Raw genomic sequence first — 15,583 nt, forward strand, 5'->3', positions numbered from 1 at the left:
AGATTCCAGAGAAAAACAAACAAGTCACATACAAAGAATCGGAAATCAGAATGGCACTGGAATGCTTAGAAGTAATATCGGAAAACAGAAGACAATGGAACAATGCCTTAAAAAATTCTGAGAAAATAATTTCCAACCTATAATTCTCCCCAGATAAACAACAACTAAATGGGAAGAGGAAAATACCCTAGGCCTCAAAACACTCATTACCAATGTGCCTTTTCTCAGGAACTAACTAAAACACCTGTTCTACCAGAACAAAGGAAGAAACCAAGAAAGAGAATATATAGGACACAGAAAACGGGAGGTCAAACGTGGGACGTAAAAGGAATCCCATGATATTCAAGAAGGGAGATTTCAGAATGGTAGGCATCCTGTAGAAACAGAGAGCAACCTGCCTAGATTAGAACAGGACAATGGGAGATGTCTTAGAAACAGAATAAAACAAAATAAAACTAAACCAAAAAAGAAAGGAGGAAGGGAGGGAATAAATAATTTGTATTTTCAAATAACAAGAGATTTACATACCTCTGCTGGAAAGTATATGCATTGAACACTAAAAACCTGCAGCAATAAGTCAACTATTAATGATAGGGAAAACAAAAAGGTTATACAAAAGAACAAATGTACCTACTGTGTACAGTAAACACTATCTGGATGAAGGACACATTTATAAAACTGACTCAATCTGCACAAAAACAATGTAAACAAATCATGTGTACCCCCTAATATTCTGAAATAAAAAGAAAAGTTTCTATTAGAAAAAAGAAATGTAATAAATAGTGGAATCTTACATGGTTTAACTATGAATAAATTTATAATCATAATATAAACACTAGAATACTGATCTAACCAAAAATGGAAATATATTAAAATTAGAATGGGGGCAGAGAAGTGTGGGCATTTCTGTAGGGGGAGAAGGCTAGATCATTTAAAACAATTGACTCATCCATCTTCTAAAACAGAAAGTCAAGAACTGTTTAAAAGTGAAAAAGAGTTATAATCATTTCAATCTGAAATACAGATATAAATAAAACACATACAATAAAAAACTGCATGGTAAGGACTGCCTCTGGGAAGACCAAATCTAGGATTGGTAGGATGGGACAAGGTGCTGCTACAGGCCTTGCAAGCATTTATGCAAAATTCCTAAAAAGAAAAATACCTGAGCTAAATGGCATGTGCCTATGGTCCCAGCAGCTCAGGAGGCTGAGAGAGCAGGATTGCTTGATGCCAGTAATTGAAGGGAGCCATGATAACACCACTGCACTCCAGCCCGGACAACAGAATAAGACCCTGTCTCTAAAAAATAAAACTAAAAAACAGTACATCATAATCAAGCAAGCTTTATTACAGAAATGCAAACAAGGCTCAACATTTTTAAAAAATCTATAATATATGTCACTATATTAATATGAAGAAGGAAAATCTTATGATTTTTTTCAACCAAGAAAAAAGATTTTCATAAGTACAATACCATTTAAGATTTAAAAAAAACTAATGAACCAGAAATAGAAAGGCTCTTTAACTTAGGTATGGGAATATACCCCAAATCTACAACAAACATAACCCTTAATAGAGAAACTTTAGATGATTCTTTAGGACAAGAATAAGATATAGTACATCACAACTAACATAAGGAAAAAAAATATGTGAGCTCTAAGAGATAAAAGTGTCATTTTGGAAGATAATCATTTCTCCTAAAGTAATCTACAGAATCAACTAACTATTACAACCAATAAAAGAAGCCAAAAGCAAGACTCCCAGATAGAAGACCAAACAATAAAGATCAGAAGTATCCTGGGCCAGCAATAACCAAGTAGAAAAGATAAATTCAATGCATTCAGAATTAAAATTACATTTGACTCTTATAAGGAAAAAGATACAAACAGGCTATTATACGGTAAGCCCCAAATGCTATCAAACACACAAAAAGATGCTACAATTTTATAAGGTAAAAAGATCATAAATAATTAAGTTGACCTTCAAAAAAAACAAAAGTAAAGATTTGCCTTACTACATAAAACAATACACCAAAATACATTTTATAGAAATGTAGTATTGGCACAAGAACACAGACCACTAGAACCTAAGAGAAATTTCAAGGACAAATCCATATACTATATACACGACAATTACATGTACACATACTTATCAAATATACACTTAAATCATATATATGATAAAGGTAGCACCTCAAGTACATGAAAAACCTGAAATGATTTAACATATATTATGGAGAAAACTAGTTCATTAGATGCAGAAAAATAAAACTGGATTACTAATATCCACATTATCACTATATAAATATTACATAAAAGGTAGACCTTTGGTGTAATATTTCCTCAAAGAGCACGTATTACAGTAAAATTATAAAATTAATGAAAAAAACTGTAGAATATCCTCATATCCCTGGTGTCCATTTTAGTTTTTGAACTTCTTTTTTATCTATTTTTATTTTTTTATAAATGTTTATTGATATTTAAAACATAATATTTGTTAAATGAATTACCTCCCACAGGATAATGCTTTCAAGGGAAAGATGGCTTTTTTTTTCTATGAAAACATATACACATAGATCATGAATACATTTATGCATTTGTGGGGTACAATGTGTTGATTTTTTATACAATTTGGAATGCTTGCATCAAACTAATATAGCTTTCACCTTACTTACTTGTGTTAAGACATTTACATTCTATACTTCATAGATCTAACCTGTACCCTTGCAATATGCTCCATAGGTGTGGTCCCCCCTGTTTACCCTCTCTCTATCAATCCTCCTCCTCCCCAACCATCCCTTTCCTCTTCCCTCCTTCATCCTGGGATATAGTTGTGATTTATCTTTCATAAAAAAGTGTGAGTAATTATTAATTGCATTCCTAAAAGTAATGAGTACATTAGATACTTTTTCTTCCATTACTGAGATACTTTACTAAGAAGAATGTTCCAGCTCCATCCATGTAAACATAAAAGAGGTATAGTCTCCATCTTTTTAAAAATATGGAATACTTCATGAATTTGTGTGTCATCCCTGCGCAGGGGCCATGCTAATCTTCTCTGTATCATTCCAATTTTAGTATATGTGCTGCCAAAGCAAGCACTGAACTTTTTTAAACTACTCTATTTTGTAAAGATTAATAATATTTCAGAATTTTTACCCTTTCCTTAAAGATTACCCAAAGAAGAAAAATTAAAAAAAAATTTTTTTAATTTTGGTTGCAGTTGTCATTGTTGTTTGGCAGGCTCGGGCTGGATTCGAACCCGCCAACTCTGGTCTATGTGACTGGTGCCTTAGCCGCTTGAGCTACAGGCACCGAGCCTACATTTGTTTTTTAATAGAATAAAACTCATTCTACCTAGCAATTAATTACCAGAGTCCAGTGGGTCCTTTCATGAATCTAAAATATAGGCTCTTACTGATCCTGTATTTCATATGTTTTAAATATTTTGTCATTATATCATTCTAGGAATTCAATTATTCCCAACTGTGCTAAAAGAAAAATACTAAAGAAGAAAATGTAAAAATGATGGTACATGGTAGGCAGAATAATGGCCCCCACACTCTAATTCTCAGAACCTGAATATGCTACTTTACATGGCAAAAAGGACTTTCCAGAAGTGATTAGTGGCTCGGTGGGTAGGGTGGTGGGTTCAAACCCAACCAAACTGCAACAAAAAAACAGCTGGGCGCTGTGGTAGGCACCTATGGTCCCAGTTATTCGGAGGCTAAGGCAAAAAAATCCCCTAAGCCCAGGAGTTGGAGGTTGCTGTGAGCTGTGTGATGCCACCACCCTCTACCAAGGGCAAAAAAGTGAGACTCTGTCTCTGCAAAAAAAGAAAAACAAAAACAAAAACAGAAGTGATTAAGAGGCTCAACACCTGTGGTTCAAGTGGCTAAGGTGCTAGCCACATACACCTAAGATGGCAGGTTCAAATCCAGCCCAGGCCCACCAAACAACAATGACAGCTGCAATCAAAAAATAGCCAGGCATTGTGGTGGGCACCTGTGGTCCCAGCTACTCGGGAGGCTGAGGCAGGAGACTCGCTTGAGCCCAGGAGTTGGAAGTTGCTGTGAGCTTTGATGCCACAGCACTCTACCCAGGGGGACAGCTTGAGGATCTGTCACAAAAAAAAAAAAAGAAAGAAAGAAAGAAAAGAGAAAAAAGAAGTGATTAAGAGTAGGGACATTGAGGATGGGAGATTATCCCAGATATCCAGGTGAACATAGTCTGATCATAAGAGTACTTAAAAGTAGAGGCTCAAATCTTTCCAGGCTATTCTAAGAATCAGATGTGACTTGAGAAGAAAAGTCCAGGTGTTATTTGTGCCAGGAGATGGGATGCTGCTGGCTTTGCAACCAAGCAAGGAAACAGATCCTCCCCTAGAACCTCCAGAAAGGATTACAGCCCAGCAGACACCTTGATTTTATCCTATGAAACCAGTGTTACACTTCTGACCTTCAAAACATTAAGTAACAAATTTATGTTGTTTTAATACCTAAGTTTGTGGTAATTTGTTAATGTAGCAATGGAAAAATAAAGATTTAGGCCTAAAAAGATGATATAACAGTGAAATAAATCACCATCTTTCAGTTTTCTTCATGCCTTGCATCATCTTTCAAGTATTACCTCATCTTTAAGAATATACAAAAGAGGTAATATTTTTGTAGTCCCGTCTGACTCCACCTGAGATTCAGAAATTTTCATTTTCTACCCATGATGGCCAAGAGAAGACCAAGGAGGACATCTTACAATTATACAAATCAGAAAATAAATACAAAGAGATAGAACAGCACGCTTGGACTCTAAAATGGATGACAGCAATACTGACTAGGTAAGTGAAATCTCAGAGTCATCACGTAACAAAATCCTATTCATTATCAATTAATTGAACAGTATAGAGTTTGGCAGAAGTAACACCCTTTTGTGCTTGAAGTGTAATACTGTTATCTTATAGAACTACATGCTTATAATTTTGTAATAAAAGATAGGTTTAGATTATCAGCTCATTTAAAAAGGTGTTATTTGTGCCATTATTTGTAATCTGCATTATCTGCATGTACTTCTGTAACATAACAATATCACACTTAAAAAGGGTGTTATTTCTGCCAGAATCAGTATTTCTCAGGAAAAAAAGAAAATAGCATTTTCCTTAGTCATTCAACTGAAGGACTTCATTGTGTAATATTCAACAAGAACCCAGACAATCTCATTATGCTCAAATAATGCATCACGGTATACTTTTATCATGTTTGTAAACCAAAATTTACTCGATACCAAGAGTTGTAATATAATTCCTAATAAAATTTCTAATAAAGTTGTTTTCCATTATCTACAAACGAGTAGTAAAATAACTTACAAATATAAAAATATAAAAAGGGTCCCAGATGGTTAATGGTTATGCTTATTTTTTTAGATACCAAGAATTAGTCAAAACTTCAGAGGCATAAGGCAAAAAAAATTAGTGAGTTTGATTAAAACAAATTTAAAGAGTTCAATGAACAATGGACTCATACAACTCCTGCTCAATATGGATACCATAAACAAAGTTAATAAAAATATGACAAAATGGGAGGCGTTATTTGCAATATATGAAATCAGTAAGGAATTCATATGTAAAGTACACTGGGAGCATGGAAAAATTAGTTCAAAAAATAAAGTAATAATAATGGAAAAACAGACAAAAAATTAAAATAATTTATCTAAAAACTCCCCCAAAGCTAATAAGCATATGAAGAAATGCTCAAAATAATTGATGGTACCAGCAAAACAACTAGAATTTTCATACTCATTAGACTATAAAAAATGGGGAATGAGGAAATGTGGATGCTGTCAAGTGTTTTGGGGACATGAGGATACAGAAACACTCATGCACTCTGCCAAATGTGCAGATTAGTACAACTGTTCTGTGTTCTGAATAGCAATTTTGCACTACGTGACAATTCTGTTCTTGTGAATATATACTCAATAAATGCTCACAAAGATCCATAAGAGAACAAGTACAAGAATATTCATTAGAGTATGAGGCAGTGGGGAGTTGAAGACAACCTGTGTGGCTAGATCACCGGAAAGCTTAACAGATATAGTATTAAGTTTAACATAGCAGTTCGAAGCAGTGGATTAGATGTACAGATAGGAATATGGGGAATAAAGACAGGAAGAGTAAGAAATTATATAACAGGAGCTAAGCAGTACAATCTATAAAACTCCTTTTTATCCCTGAAAGCTATTATGCAGTATTACAACCTAACACCCCTGAAAAATGGTATTCTATATTAGAAGTCGGGTTTATAAACACTGATCTTGTTATTCTACACGTTTTAAAAATTATAATGAGTAATAAATTTGTTGTTAAACACGTATGTGAGGATCCTTCACAAAATATATTTTAGACCGCTATACAAAGAAAAATTGTCAAAAAAAAAAAGATTAAAATTTTGCTTACTTTAGCTCCAACACTGCAACTGCCAGTACTCCCAGTGCTCCCACTTGCAACTCCGGTAAATCTAGCTTCCAATAGTTCTTGTCTTCGTGGATCCAGACTATGAAGCTCATCCATTGCACCTATTAAGGAAAAAAATGTATGTGTGTATATATGTGCATATTTACATATGTGTGGTTATATAAAAACTGAGATTAATAATTTATGAATGAATGCCACACAGATGAAATTATGAGAATTAATTTTTATAATATCCACAACAACTTATCATAACATCCTATAATGGATTTCTAACACTTTTGAGTGCAACTCACTGAAAGAAATATATTTTCCATCCATTCAGTACACAGATACATGTGTACATACATATATTTAAAAGTTTCACAGAATACTTAACATTTCTGCACTGCAGTAAAAAAGTATAACATCTATTTTCTAGTCCATTAAAAAAAAGAAAAAAATTGTTTAAAAGCTATTAAATTGATTTCGTAAGCTATTAATGGACCACAGGTTCATCATCTGAAAAATACTATTTCTCATAGTGTAAATTTCCCAAATCTAATTTTATACAGAATGTTTACATTAAGTGACATTACCACTTGTTATATTTATGTATACCTAACCACTACATTTCAAAACTAGGAAGAACTGTTTTAGCACTGTCATATCCCTGGAGATTTTTTTATACAGTTGATAGTTTTAGTTTTAAGTTTCCATTCCGTAGATGGAATATCAATTATAAAACCATGTAATTGTTATTATGTAGACTAAAGCACCATAAATTCTATCTGCAGTTTGATTAAATTCTTAAAAAACTTACTTTATCTATATCTGCTAATTCTCTACTGATAAAATCTTAGAAGTGACAAAATTGAGTGACTCTCAAAAGGAGCAAGGAGGCTATTTTCAGAATCCAAAATGATCTGGAGAACAAATTCAAATTAGCTGTTTTCTATGCACCCTGATATTCTTCTCTTACATAAAAGTTAACAACTATTTCTATAGATCTTTTATCTTTTAAATTTCCCTCTCTTAACTTCAGTGCTCTCTAGGTAGAGGACTAGATGTTAGTGATCATCCTTCCATATGTATTTGCATCCCATACCTGAATATGCCCTGTCCATTCTTCCATCTTCTTCCAGAAAAGAGGGTAACTCCCTCTGAAAAAGCTAACGCCTCTACACCTCTTGCTTTTGATCCTATTCCTTCTTGATATCCAGGAGATTTTGCATTGACATGTACCCCCCATCTCTCTGGCACCTTTTCCCTCCCTTGTTTCACTGCTCTCATTTATGTCTTTTTTAAAAAGCCCAACTTGGTTTGAATTTCATCCTACTAATAAGTATCATTCTTTCCATAAACTAGTGATTTACAACCACATAATCCTTAATATCACCAATGCATCCAATTTTTTTCTTGATCCTGCTATTCCTTCAGAAACTGTATTTCTTTAGTGGGGGTTAAAATGAAACAAAAAGATGATTCTAGTTTTCCCAATTCAACCATATTTTTTTTCCATCTCCCCCCCGCCACCCCTGTTCTCTTTTAACTATGAATATCCCCCAAGGATCAACCTATGGACAATAGCCAAACCTTCAGTTCTCTTTTCAGATTCCTGTGGCTGCAAATTTACTGTTCTCAAATCAAACATCTCTTCTGTGCCAGGTCTGCCAAGCTTAAGTTTGGCAATGGAACTCCTTTATATAGTTCCAGGTATTGCTTTATTAAAAAAAAATAAAAATAAAAATAAAAATAAAATATATATATATATCTATTATTCACTGACACAGGATTGTTTTGAAAACATTAAACTACATTTTAAAACTAAGTATGTGTTACTGGCATAAAGACAGACATACTTATAGATCCATCGGATAAAATAGCCCAGAAAACGGCTCAGCGCCTATAGCTCAACTGGCTAAGGCGCCAGCCACGTACACCTAAGGTGGTGGGTTCGAATCCCCAGCCCGGACCCGCCAAACAACAATGACGGCTGCAACCAAAAAATAGCCGGGCGTTGTGGCGGGCGCCTGTGGTCCCAGCTACTTGGGAGGCGGAGGCAGGAGACTCGCTTGAGCCCAGGAGTTGGAGGTTGCTGTGAGCTGTAATGCCACGGCACTCTACCCAGGGGGACAGCTTGAGGCTCTGTCTCAAAAAAAAAAAAAAAAAAAAAAAAATAGCCCAGAAAACAAAATCTCACATGAAATGATTTTTGGTAAGAACACCAAGATTATTTAATGGGTAAAGATCACTCTTTTCAAAAGTGGTGATAGGAAAACTGTATGTCCACATAGAAAAAATTTAAGTTGGACCCATACTTTATACCATATACAAAAATTAACTTAAAATGGACCAAATATCTCAATGTAAGACCTAAGATTTAATAACTCTTACAAGAAAACATTGGGGGAAGCTATATGACATTGAATTTGCCAATGATTTAAAAAAAAGGATTGATATCTGGAATACATAAAGTACTAGAACTCAAAAACAAAACAATAACCCTATTTAAAAATGAGCAAAAGACTTAAATAGAAATCTCTCTAAAAGATACAGACATGGCTAATAAGCACATGAGAAGATGCTCAACAATATTAACCATTAGGGAAATGCAACTCAAAACCACAATCAGACACTACTTCACACCCGTGAGGATGACTTATTGAAAAAAAAAACAAAAGCACTAGCTTGCAAGGATGCAGAAATTGGAACCCTTGTGCATTACTGGTAGGAATGTAAAATCATGCAGATGCTTTGGAAAAAAGTATGGAGGTTCCTAAAAAAAAAAGAGAGAGAGAGAGAGAAAGAGAGAGAGAAGAAAAAGTAACACGGAATTACCACAATTTGGCAATTCCACATTCTTGAGTATTATCACATGATCCAGCAATCCCCTTCTGAGTACATAACCAATAGAAGTGAGAGCAGAAACTCAAACATATCTGTACAAACATGTTCACAGCAACATTGTTCACAATAGTTCAAAGGTAGAAGCAAACCAAATTGCCCTTAGTGGATGAATGAATAAAGTATGGTATACACATGCAATGCAATATTACCCTTAAAAATGAACAAAATTTTGGTACACACTACAACACAGAAAACCTTGAAGACACTAAGAAAAGTAACACAGTCACAAAAGATGGTTGCCAGAGAATAAACAGGGCAGTGCCGTAGAAAGGCAAATTAATGTGTAATAGATACAAGTTTCAGCTCAGAAAGATGGAAAAGCTCTACAGATGAATAATGGGGATGGCAATACAACAGTGTAAATGTACTTAATGCCAGTAAACTACATACTTAAAAATGGTTAAAATGATAAATTTGCTATTATATACCACAATTAAAAACTTTAATTAAAAAAAAATCGATAAATTGGACTTCATCAAAAGCTTAAAATTTTGTTGTGGCAGGCTCCTATAGTCCCAGCTACTCGAAAGGCTGAGGCAAGAGAATCACCTAAGCCCAGGAGCTGGAAGTTGCTGTGAGCTGTGACGCTACAGCACTCTACCAAGGGCAACAAACCAAGACTCTGTCTCAAAAAAAAAAAGCTTGAAATTTTGCTAGTTCAAAAGACAAGAACACTCAAAGCATGTATGTACTACTATGCCACTCTTTGGCTTGGTAACTAAAATGAAAAGGTTATAAAATGAAAAGACAAGAGATAATATACAGGATACCCAAAAATGTATACAGTTTAAGAAAGGAAAACTATGTTAAAATTGTAACACTAAGTGAATACCAGTAACATTTGTTATCTTGTATATTGTTATTTTGTATCTCTTATAATTGCAGAAGTCAAATGTGACTTGAGTATTGAGTTTCTCCCTTTCTTAAAATGTGTATATAAATAAAGCACGTATGTACTATGCCCACTCTTCGGCTTGGTAACTGGTAGATGCCATACTAGAATTTTGCAGGGAAAATGAGGACAATCAGGTCCTTTATGTAGAGCCTCAACCATCCTCCAACAGATCTTAGAGGAAGGTATGCACCCAAGAACAATGAATTTCTTAATAAAAACTCTTAACTAAGAGCACCAATCTCTCTTTAAGATCTTCTGTTGCAATTTGGCCAGGGCTGGTTTTGAACCAGCTACCCTTGGTATATGGGGTTGGTGCCCTACCCACCGAATCACAGGTGCTGCTCGTATCTTTAATATCTTCTAATAAATTTTTAAGACATTTTAAAGAGGTAATGTATGTAAGAGCCCATGGTACAATTCCTGGCACATACTAGATGCTTCATAAATGCTAACCTTGAATAATAGAACCTTACTACTCAAAATGAGGCCATGAACCAGCAGCAACTGTATCACTTAGGATGCTTCTAAGAAATGCAAAATCGTGGATCTCTCCACAGACCTACCAATCAGATTCTGCATCTTAGCAAGATCCTCAGGAAATTACTACATCTTTCATATTTGAGAAGTTCTGCTGTAGAAGAGGGATCTCTAATTTTCTCTGTGAAAAGTCCAATCATAAGTATTTTAGTCTTTGCAGGCCAATAGGCAAAAAGTCATATAAATACGTAACAAGAGAGAAAAGAACTTTCTACAAACTTTTACTGGCCAAATTCAAGACATAGTAATAACTGAGTAAAATATTTTATACATCTGCTAAGGAAAAGTCTGAAATTTTTTGAGGGAATAATCCCTCACTAAATAAGGTTTCCTACTATCAAAATATGTTACAGTTATCTGTTAATGCTGATCTGTAACAAGATTTTATGTATTTATATTTGAAAATGTCTTTAACAGAAATAGATATTGCCAAATATGGCACCAACCTACAAGCATATGATTTTAATAGGGCATACTGATTACTCAGAAGGCAGTTAAATAACTATTAAATAGATTCTTCTTTTGATATTTGCCTTTCAGTATGACTTTATACTGCAGATTAGTCACTTTCACTCAAAGTAAGGTAGAAGTTTCTCAACTACATTGAAACTTCCTTTGCATATGCATCAACATCAGAAAGATGCTGCTGGAACTAGAGTTAGAGAATGAAAAATGTCTTGTAAATTCACGTGGAAATTAAGATCTAACTTCTTTGACAGCATAAGAAGTATATCAATTTAGCTTGACGTTACTTGAGATTCAAACATTGCCTGGCAATGCGGCCTAAGTTTCACATAAGCGCTATTTTGCTTGTATTTTCTTTTTTGTTGTTGTTATTAGATTCATTTTAAAACATTATCAAGTCTGCAGCAAAAGCTAATTTCCAAAGTATCTGATAAAAGAAAAGTTTCAATTTCAGCCTCTAGCTCAAATAGTGGCCAAACCCTCCACCAAAAAAATAAAAACAAAACAAAACAAAACCACTACCACTGCCAAGCCAGTCAGGATATTATTCAGTCTCTATTTCTAATAAAAATTAATGTAGCTGCTGCTAGTTACAGCCATTAAAGTGAATGATTTCACAGATGACAGTACTGATTCAATAACACACATGATAGGTTAAAATATTTTCTGCAAAGTACCTACAGATGAACACAGGCTTTAAACTCCTTAGCCTTTTTCTTCCCTGAACATATTTTATCACTCTCAGTTACAGCACATCTTAGCAGATTCCACTTCAGCTTATACTTAGTGTTTTCTCAAATTTGAAAATATTCTTGCCAGTAGTTGTTCTACAAGACTATCCAAAGAGGCTAATTTTTCTGCCACTTCAAACTTGACATTGACTCTTTGACTAAACAACAACTGAGCAGTATCAATAACATCTGTTGGCTCAAGAGCCGAAGAAAACTACTCTAAATCATTTGCTTGCTTTTAATTGACTATTGATATTGTTTTGAATGTCCTCAACTCTTAAATCAACTGTTCTTGCCAGAAAGCTTATGGTCCAGAATACATTTATTTTCCCTGGACATAATTTTTTAACTGCTGCAATCAAACACAATTTAATTAACTCAACATCAGTAAATGGCTTTCCTTGCTTGGCAAACAAACAAGCCACTTGGAAACAAATTTTAGTGGAAGCCTCATTTTCATTTTTATGAAGAAGTAAGGCAGTGATGAGATATTCCATTTTAAGTTTTCTAATTTTTCTGACTATTGCTTTCCTGAGAGTTGGACATACCATGTTTCCCCAAAAATAAGACACTGTCTTATATTTATTTTTTCTCAAGAAGACACACTAGGGTGTCTTTCAGGGGATGTCTTATTTTTATTAAGTATAATACAACAATCTACATTTATTCAAATACAGTTAAGTCATCTTCTTCTGGAACCTGACAGGGGGAGCTGACCTTGCTGGTGGGGCTGGCACTAATGATGTGTGAACTCCTTTCCCCTAGCTGTTTGCACGTGCGCAATAGGATGCCTGCGACCATGGTTACCACCTGCACAAGTGCAAACAGCTTGGAGAAAGGAGCTGTGGCAGATAAAAGGTATTCCAATCTTCCTTACTGCTCTGCACCGAAGTGCATAGCCATGCCCATTACTAGGTCTTATTATGGGGTAGGGCTTATATTTAACAAATGCATAGAAATCCTGCTAGGGCTTATTTTGGGGGTAGGTCTTATTTTCGGGGAAACACGGTACTATGGTATATGATAAGTCTAGTAGTTTTAACATATATTGTATTCTTCTATCACAGCTAGTGTCACTGAATAATAAGAACATTTTTCTTCCAAATTCAACAAAATAACTCACACTCCAATACACCTTAAAAGTATGCTACTCCAAGTTCATTTTTCTCTTCTCTTTTGTTTTGACATAATGAATATGCAGTGGTAATAAAAAAATATTGCAGACTAGCAATAGATGAGGTATTCAAAATACTCTTGTAGGAGGCAGAAAGGCTGATCTCTCTTCAGGGCACCTTGCCTAAATTCAGGGCAAAGTGTGCAGAGGTGCCACCCCTGCAGGTTCATCAAGACCACTGAAGATGAAAAGAGCTCAGAGGTGGGGGCAGCACCTATGGCTCAGTGAGTAGGGTGCTGGCCCCATATACTGGGGGTGGCGGGTTCAAACCCGGCCTCAGCCAAGCTGCAACAAAAAATAGCCAGACGTTGTGGCAGGCACCTGTAGTCCCAGCTACTCAGGAGGCTGAGGCAAGAGAATTGCCTAAGCCCAGGAGTTGGAGATTGCTGTGAGCTGTGACACCATAGCACTCTACTGAGGGTGATAAAGTGAGACTCTGCCTCCAAAAAAAAGATCCCAGAGGTGCTCTCAACAGGGCAAAGTCATTGGGAACACCCCTACATGCCAAGAGAGTCAGCAGGCAGGTGGGGCTGAGCCCCTTTAGTGAGGCTAAATCCTTTGATCTCCGGATCAGCAGTTTAGATTAGGGAAGTTAAGATACCTACCCTGCAGGGATGGAGTCTGTTTATCTTACCCCTTTCCCCTTACACAGACCAGTCCAGACATTCCTTTATCCTATGTTCCAGATTACCCCATCTTCCTGGGCAAGTTTTCCCTAGTCTAATCCTACTTTCTGATCATAATAAAAGACCTCTGAGCAATTGGATCAGCTCTGCATTGTCTTAATCTGCTACTGGGCATGAGACAATATAAACCTCTCCAGGCTTCCCAGACTTTATGCATTAAGTTAGTGTAGAGTCTTGCTATTTCCACCAGCGTCATCACCCCCGAGGACTCCCAACCCAGGTCTGACATACTCTCAAGTTGTAACTGTGGCAGTGAAATCTGTAGTGCAGTTTGAGGTGATGAAATGCCACTAACGGTTTCTGTCACTATTATGCTCTCCCAGGGTAATGCAAAAGCAGCTAACTGTGTTGCAATCAGATTTTATGTACACAAATTTGACTTTCGCACATTGCAAGTATTATTCTTGATTTTTTTTAACCATGTAAAAACGTAAAAATAGGTAGTCTGCTGACTCCCAAAGTGCATTTTAAAGATTTCCATCTTTTATGGACTCAAACTATCATTTCTGACACTTATCCAAAACCCAGCCCCTAATTACAAGTGGTAAAAATCTCTGAGGAAAAAGCAATTTCACCAAAATTTATTAAATGCTTTATTATATGACAAAAGTTTACACTTTTGAAAAAAATTATAAAAGACATCATAAAGACCATAACCATTGTTAAAGAATACCTCATTTCAAAATACAACCACGTGTCTGCTAATCATCCTACTCCTCTTACTAAACGCATCCCCATCATTTACAAATGTAAATCTAAAACTTCACATAAAATACACAACAAAAAAGGTCACTAGTAAAATTAGATGTTGCTCACATACTACATGATGCAGAAAATCTTAGGGAAACAAACGAAAGACACAATTTGATCATTAAAGCAGAGTGTCAGACCCCATTCTAATACCATTTTTTCTCTCTTCCTGTAGAACAATTTCACTCTAGGAGGAAAGGCTGTTAGTATGTCTCACCATGCTGCTCCCACTCCATCCTATCCACATTCCAAAACCTCTATTCCAGACAAGTATGGATGAGGAGCCTAGGACTCCCTTCCTCCCAACCAACCCGTACTTTTTTATTCCATATCTCCCTTTGAGAAAGAATCCCCACTTTAAAAGCAGAGGCCCTAGCTCAAGTATAGCAGGGCAAAAATGCTGGGTCCCAATCACTCACTGGTAAGACAGAGGTTCTTAACAGGAGAGGTAAGCTGAGAAGAACAAGGGGCACCACCCCTGTCCAATGTCTCACTCCTAAGCAGTGATGACACTTCAGGAGCAGTGATTTCCTGTCTCTACCTCCAGTTCAACTGAAGCAAGAAAGAGGTTCTGCTGAAGGGGGTATGAGGAAGAAATATAGAAACAGAAAATTCCATAGCTCCACCTATGGGAATCGACTATATTTGGAACAGATAAGGGAATTGCATTCCTAAGGGCATTGTCAAAAACTATGAAATGCTAGGGAGTGAACAACTAAAAAGCTGCCAGTTCCATAACAGTAGCAGTAGAAAGCAAAGCTACAGAGCAACTAGACATTTAACAGAGAGAGCTAAGCAAAAAGAAAAGTATTAAGAGAATCCTCTTGAGATAGGCATAAAGCTATAAAAGACTGGCAACACTCAGCTTCTGCAAAGAGGCCCCACTTTAATGTGATCAGACTGGGGAACAATTTATGCCTCAAGAAGTTGACAAAAACAACAGAGCAATGGGTTGCGAGCAGGCAGTGGAGGCTGACAACTGGGTATGATAGCA

At 35.8% G+C, this 15,583-nt stretch overlaps 1 protein-coding gene and 1 non-coding gene across 2 annotated transcripts in view; both read right to left on the reverse strand.

Annotated features, from left to right (window-relative positions):
• The window catches only part of TLK1 (tousled like kinase 1), a 149,358-nt gene that overhangs the window by 113,977 nt on the left and 19,798 nt on the right, over positions 1–15,583 (reverse strand). Inside the window, exon 2 of the mRNA XM_023507552.1 lies at positions 6,448–6,566. Within this exon, the coding sequence (XP_023363320.1) occupies positions 6,448–6,566 (119 nt within the window). The remainder of the gene's footprint in view (positions 1–6,447; positions 6,567–15,583) is intronic.
• LOC111721820 lies at positions 2,998–3,104 on the reverse strand. The gene has a single exon (XR_002770833.1). It is a non-coding gene; the product is annotated as a U6 spliceosomal RNA (small nuclear RNA).

Source organism: Otolemur garnettii, unplaced genomic scaffold, assembly GCF_000181295.1.
Source record: "Otolemur garnettii isolate 467f Iridium unplaced genomic scaffold, OtoGar3 scaffold00187, whole genome shotgun sequence".
NCBI lineage: Eukaryota > Metazoa > Chordata > Mammalia > Primates > Galagidae > Otolemur > Otolemur garnettii.